A 7102-nucleotide genomic window follows, 5' to 3' on the forward strand; every position below is an offset into this window, starting at 1 on the left:
GGACCAGGCCTTCAGGGGAGGGCAGTTAGGGGTGACCGGTTAGGCATCAATCAGGCTGGCAGGGGAGTGGTTATGGGGTGATCAGGCTGACAGGCAGAAGCAGTTAGGGGCAATCAGGAAGGCAGGCAGGCAAGCAGTTGGGAGCCAGCAGACCTGGATTGTGAGAGGGATGTCCCAGATTGGAGAGGGTGCAGGCTAGGCTGAGGGACACCCCCCCCACCCCCGTGCACGAATTTCGTGCACCAGGCCTCTAGTATATAATAAAGAGCTAATGTGCTAATTAGACCGGATGCAGAATGACTAGAGGGCAGGGGGCGGTGCTGCAAGGCAGCTGGGGCTGCGAGGGCCGCCTCTTGCACGAATTTCATGCATCAGGCCTCTAGTAAAGAATATGTCTACAAGGTCAGACTGCTTGATGGCTATTCACCAGCTGCTGCTTGGAAACTGGATAGGCTTACTAGTACGTTTGGCAGGTCCTCAGCAAGGATCACAGGTAGAGTCACTTTTCTTTTGATGGTTAGTAGGTAAAGAGTTGGACTAAGGGAGTCTTAGGTCCTGTTTCTAGAAATGTGAGGAGGCGGTCTCAGAATGGGGAGGGAAATGAAGGAGTTGAGGTTATAGTAGATAATTACTGAGGGCACAGGGAGTTAGTGAGAAGGACCTGCATTGATTCCTGTGAACCGAGGCAACATTTCACCTCTTTGTACCCATTTTCCTGATGAGTAATCAGGAATCTTTGCCTGAAAGGGTGGTAGGAGGTTAGAATCACCGTGTAAAGCCTAGCCCATCATGCAGATTCTTCAAACAAATTTTTTAAGAGCCTATTTGTGCCTGGCACCTTTTTTGTTTGTTTGTTTTGTTAGGGTTAACAAGACAGTTCCAGCATTTATAGAGCTGACATTCTGGTGACAACCAAGTGGTGGTTATTTATTGATTTGAGGAATGCCTAAATAAAATGGAATTAGAATGCCAAGGACAGACAAAACCCTGCATCTGATTTATGCAAAAATGTAATGGCAAAGCATTGCAAGTTCATCTATTAGGGAAAATCTTGATTCCTGTTGATAAAGGGTTCGAAGAGGCCTGAGCCAGAAGTGCTGAATATCCTCAATATGGCATCAGCCTTTGCTGAGGAGCTGCACTGTTCAAACCTCACCTCCGGACCAAGTCTGTCTCTGCCCTTGTTCATTTTCACATGATGGCCTCAGCATGTAGCCCTCTGTTCGGGAGTGATACAGACCGCTGTATTCAATGGCATCTCCCACAGGCCTTTCCTAACGAGTCTGACCTCCTACCCAAAGGAGAGTCTGAGTCACCATGTTTCCCTTAGCTAGTCCCTTTGGGTCAGTTTTGCTCTCACTGGTTCAATGTTTCCCTGTGGACAGTGATGGGTTGCCGAGCATTTCCCTTCCCCACTCGGCTTCCTTTCTGTCCTCTGCATCATAACATAGATGTCCTTGCTCGGGGTGTTTGAGCTTCATCTGAACATACCTTGAAGGACCATCAGGCTGGCGGCCAGCATCACCCAGACCTCTTGCAGGAAGCTTGGACTGCGTGGGCCGTTACTAGGGAGAGGGCCATTACTATGGCTGGACTCCTGCTGTCCTGTTAGTTTCAGTCCCGTCACTGTGTAGTTCCCTGTCTCTGGTTCAAAAGAGAATCGGGATCAGGGAAGGGTTTCAGAAATCATCAGAACGTCCTTTTGCATCACCTCAACATCTTTTGGTCTCCAAGTATCTTAGCATAATTCATTGCCCAGATAAATTTTTTAAAAAACATTTGTGAGTGGTGGTGATGATGATGTACATTAGCATCAATAAGTAAATATGGAGTCTGCTTTTTGTCACACTGGGAATGCAAATAAGCCTGCCTTGAAGGAACTCTACACTCATGCCAGAGAGAGAGTTAAAATAGCATAGTCACCTTGGACTTGGTCTCATCTAAAAGCTACCTGTGGGTGGATTAAGTAGTTCAGCCTAAGTTAAAATCTGGGCTTTGGAATAGATCTGGATTTTTATCCCTCACTTACTACTAGCTGAATGAATTTACCCAAATTCCCTGTGAGCCCAAGTCACATGACAAGCATAGTGGCTTTCTCAAAAGATCATGAAGATTAAATGAAGTATCACTTAGCACAATGCCCGGCACAGGAAGCTCTCCGTGAATGGTAGACATTGTTTATTGATACTGTTACCTGTCTGGCCTCATTTCATCTTCCAACAGGAAGCTTATTTCCACACTTGGTGACTATCCACATGTGCCGACCGTGGTACTTCTGTATTAGGACATGAATGCTAGGTTACAAGGAACAATGACTTTGTTGTCCCCCATTCTGTTCTCTAAGGCTTGTGCCTGGGCTGTCCAATACTTGTTCAATGAATGAAAGGAGGGTCCACTAGTGAGTGAAGTTAACTGGAACAGTACTAAATAGTAGTGCCAGGTTAAAGTAACTTAGGTTTTGTATCAGAGACAATGAAAAGCCATTAAAACGAGATGGTGGTGCATCATGTACAAACTAAAGGCCCGGTGCACGAAATTCGTGCACTCGGGAGGGGGGGTCCCCTCAGCTCGGCCTGTGCCCTCTTGCAGTCCAGGAGCCCTCAGGGGATGTCTGACTGCTGCGGAGGTGGGAGAGGCTCCCGCCACCACTGCTGAGCTCACCATCCGTGAGCCTGGCTTCTGGCTGAGCTGCGCTCCCCCTGTGGGAGTGCACTGACCACCAGGGGGCAGCTCCCACATTGAGCGTCTGCCCCATGGTGCTCAGTGCGTGTCATAGTGACTGGTTGTTCTGCTTTCAGGCCGAAACTGGCTTTCCGACATCCCCCGAGGGGTCCCGGATTGCGAGAAGGCGCAGGCCAGGCTGAGGACCCCACCAATGCACGATCAGGGCCGGGGAGGGACTGTGGGAGGGCTCCAGGGCATGTCCAGCCCATCTTGCTCAGTCCTGATCGGCCAGACCCCAGCAGTAAGTTAACCTACTGGTCGGAGCGTCTGCCCCCTGGTGGTCAGTGCACATCATAGCAAGTGGTCGAGCAGCCTTAGCATATCATTAGCATGTTACGCTTTGATTGATTGAACGGCCTACCAGACGACCAGACACTTAGCATATTAAGCTTTTATTATATAGGATTAGCATTTTAGATGGCGGGTGGCAGCATGGATTGGAGGCAGAGACCATATTTTAGAGTTGATGGGCCATTTATTAGGCAACAGCTCAGTGCCAGGCCCTGCGGTTGGTGGGAGATAAAGATGAGTAAGACAGTTGGATCTCAAGGGGCTCACCAGTTAGGCTATTGGGATGTTGTAAGTGAGATGATGACCTGGAGAACACCAAAAAGAAAGGAATGAATGTGGGAAAGAACCAGTAGTACTTAGTAACTGGATCGGGGAAGGGAGTAATTGGGTGGGGGAAGGGAAAAGGGAGGGACCAAGGTTTAGACTAAAGTATGGACAGACATACAGTCTCAGGAGGATGGGTTTGAGTTTGAGGAGATGGTAGGGCATTCAGGAGCTGAAATCCAGTTGTCAGTGGAAATGTTAAACTGAAATTTAGGGAAGAGTTGAGAGCTGGAGAAGTTGATTTGTGGGTCAGCTGTAGGGAGGGGCAGGGAAGAGGGTGGATGAGAACTTGGGAGAGAGTGCGCGAAAAGATGAAGGGGGAATGAGGAGTCTTGGGGAATGAATCCCCATGTTTGAGAAGAGGAAATGTAAGCATAGAAGGAGAGCAAAGAAATCAGAAAGGTAGAAAAACTGGGGGAGCACAGCCACAGAAGTCAATGGAGATGGGAGTTGATCGGGGAGAACGGACGTGCTGAGTGCTGTAGCTAGGTCTAAGGAAGACCCACCAGGAAGCAAGGAAGGGAAATACAGCTCAACCTAGACGGAAGTAGAAGACTTGGATTGACCACTGACCACAGAAGAGGATGAAAACGTGTGTTAAAAGGCTCTGGGCCAGGTTTCTGGTTTGGGTGTGTGTGTGATTTATACCTAGTTTTCTTGAAGTTAAAAAGTAATTATTTGAAAGTTCATAAAGAATAATAGCAGTGCCCTGCTATCCTCCTTAGGCTTATTCCCCAGAGACCATCACTCTCAATTCTTTGAAATGTTTCACCATATTTCTAAATAATATGCCCATGTTACCACTTTTTGATGATAAAGTTTAGATATTATCTATTGACTGATTGAAGATGAGGATTTAAACCTGTCACAGGCCTCCTGAAAGCTGATCTACCAATTCTATTTGTCCTATAAAGTTTCCTTCCAGAGCCCTCTTTCCCTTGCTCTCTGCTGGACTAATTGCTCTTTTGGGCCCGTTTCATTCTAGAATTTCCTTATCCTCTTTTCTGTTAGGTTCCTTGTTTCCGGGATCCCATTTTACCCACTCTGCTGATTCACTTTCTAGTTTTCCTGAAGCACATTCTCTGGTAGCTTCTTAATAAAGATCACATAGAAGACAAGTTTTGAGCCATTGCTTGTCTGATGGCGTCTTTATTCCTTCCTCACATTTAATTGGTGGCTTGGTTGGGCATAGAATTCTAGGTAGAATAGAATTTTCTCTGCAAGGCTTGGCCCTTTGGGCATGTAGGAACAGAGTCGCTCTGCTGGGCAGATGAGGAAGCTGTAGGTACAGCTGAGGCTGGATGGTCATATTCAACCTGTGCCAAAGTAGTAACAGCAGGGGGCAGAGTGGAGGAGCTCTGTAGGGTTGAGAGGCTTTGCTGCCTCAGTGAGATCGAGGCAGGAACTCGGCTTCTGCTGGCTTTCTGGTTTCTGGAAACGAACTCATGAAGGACGGCTATACTTCTTGCTTTATTGTCTCCCCACCCCCACCCTCCCTAATCTATTGCAGCTTGAATGGGTTTCTGTTTCTTACAACTAAATGGTCTTTAAGACAACCATCCATTTGATCTCAAATCTCTGTCCCAGCCTGAAGGCTCAGTGCCAGTGTTTAGACAGACAGCCACGTCTGAGAGAGCTCCATTGGGAAGTGGGAGGCCAACATCCGCCTGCATTTCCTGGCCCTGGTCAGTGAGTGGCATCGGATAAGTTGCTTTTACCTACTCGTGACTCAATGTCAATAAAAATGGGATGGCCACCTCAGTAAGATTTTTTGAAATTGAAGACAAAATGAGATTACCTCCTTAGGAAGGCAGCATTGGCCAGTGGGGGAGAGGGGGAAGGATTGGTGACGGGAAGGACTCTTCCTCAAGGAGCCTGCCTGCTCAGGACCTGAAACACCTACTGTCCCAGCTGTTGACCCTGCTGCGGTCCCGCCTGTGCTATTAGGGGTGTTAGGAGCTCACCTGTGACTGAAACGGAGAAAAAATGACCTTGAAGGAGGATTTCTGTCTTCTGGCTTTTGGCACAACACTGGTAGGTCCCACTGGCCGATGGTGTGGCTTCGTTTATGGTGAACACCAACTGAGATGATCTCTCACTGACACCATCCGTCTCAGGAGAGCGTTTCAGTCTCAGTTGCTCCAGGCTGGTCTCAGGGGAACAGTCCGAAGGCCTGTCCTTGCACAAAAACACTATGGCCCCCTCAGCCTCCTCATTCTGATGCCGCAAGGTGCAGATTAAGCTTAGTCGCCTTCCTTGCTGGGAAGCTGAGCTGAGGATTTGCAGGCATCCTGGAATGGGAAGGGAAGAATTAGCCGTGGGAGGCTGGAAATACATGGCAAATGAAATTCACTTTATTTCTAAATGTTGAGGCAGAGATGGGGGCTGCCGCAGAGACATTAAATGCCACCCTCTTAGAAGAGTTGTCTGTGAGTTACCCCCATGTCTGATGGGGACCTGCAGTCCCAGCTACTCATTTACTGAGGAGTGGTTTGCGTTGGATTTTCACTGTCCATCTGGAACCTGTAGGCCTTTAACTTAGAGTGCTTGTTTAATGTGCCTCATCCTTGATATAGCCCTAGAGACAGGTGTTCCCATTTTATAGATTAACAAATAGGAAGCACAGAGTGGTTAAATGGGTTTTCGGAGTTGGCAAATGTGGTAGGTACCTGGATTTCATGAATTTAGAGTTTATGAGCTCGTAGGAACCTCAGAGGGAGGGCCAGTTTACCAGGCTCTTTGCATCACACAGCACAGACGCAGTGTCTGATGGGTGCATGCTGGGGTTCTAACAAAAGGAAACTACGTCACCCTTGCATTAGCATCAAGAAGAGCGGGTCCCTTCCTCCTCACTAGGGAAAAAACCATGGGAGCCATCCCCCTCAGGAGCCCAGGTTCCCCGGTGGCTGCTCTGCTCTGGGCTGGGGATGGGCTGCCTCACCGCCAAGCTGGATGTCCACAGTTGCCAGCAGAGTGGCCAGGGCCAAGCAGCCTCTGCCAGGTGCCATCGGCGTCCTGCAGGTTGTCAGCAGCTCAGGGCTCGAAGCAAGTGGCTCTGCTGACGTCCTTGGCCTCGCTTTCCTGAAGGCGCAGAGGGAGCCCTGGTCAAGGCCGTGCAGGCTCCGCGGCCCCTCCCTGGTCAAGGCCCTGGCTTCGGTCGGCTCGCCTCTGATGGAGGTGGAGGGGTGGTGGAGCAGAGAGACACAAAACGCTGTATTTTCAGATTTTTTTAAAAGTTAAATTGGATTTCTGGGTCAAAGAATATGAACATTAAAATGTCTATATGTTATCAAATTCCTCTCTAAAAAGTAGTTGAGATTCAGATGTTCAACAATAATATCTGAAAATCTACATTTCTTTATGTGCTGGCCAGCACTAAACATTATATCTTTTACATTTTGCCAATGTGAGGGATGAAAAATTAGGTTTTATTTGGCATATTTCCATGGCTGGTGAGGGTGAAGATCTCGTCAGATGTTTATTGGTCATTAATATTTCCTTCTGTATTAATTGCTTGTTCATAGTATTAGCATTTTTTAAACTCAACTTTTAGAATTTTTTTCTGTATTAGGGATATTAACTTGTCTGCCATTTTAAAATTTAATTTAAATTTTAATATATTTTTATTGATTTCAGAGAGGAAGGGAGAGGGAGAGAGAGACACATCAATGATGAGAGAGAATTATTGATTGGCTGCCTCCTTACATCCCCACACTGGGGATTGCGCACGCAACCCGGGCATGTGCCATGACCAGGAATAGAA

General features: G+C 47.7%; 1 protein-coding gene across 1 annotated transcript; it reads right to left on the reverse strand.

Annotated features, from left to right (window-relative positions):
• Positions 1–1477: 1477 nt before the first annotated feature.
• CD160 (CD160 molecule) lies at positions 1478–6347 on the reverse strand. Its single transcript, XM_028127864.2, has 3 exons — positions 6281–6347; positions 5304–5630; positions 1478–1644 (listed from the first exon to the last, which is right to left on the reverse strand). The coding sequence occupies exons 1-3, from the start codon at positions 6345–6347 to the stop codon at positions 1478–1480; spliced, it is 561 nt and encodes a 186-aa protein (XP_027983665.2).
• Between the last annotated feature and the right edge of the window lie 755 nt (positions 6348–7102).

Source organism: Eptesicus fuscus, chromosome 22 (genome assembly GCF_027574615.1).
Source record: "Eptesicus fuscus isolate TK198812 chromosome 22, DD_ASM_mEF_20220401, whole genome shotgun sequence".
NCBI classification, from domain to species: Eukaryota; Metazoa; Chordata; class Mammalia; order Chiroptera; family Vespertilionidae; genus Eptesicus; species Eptesicus fuscus.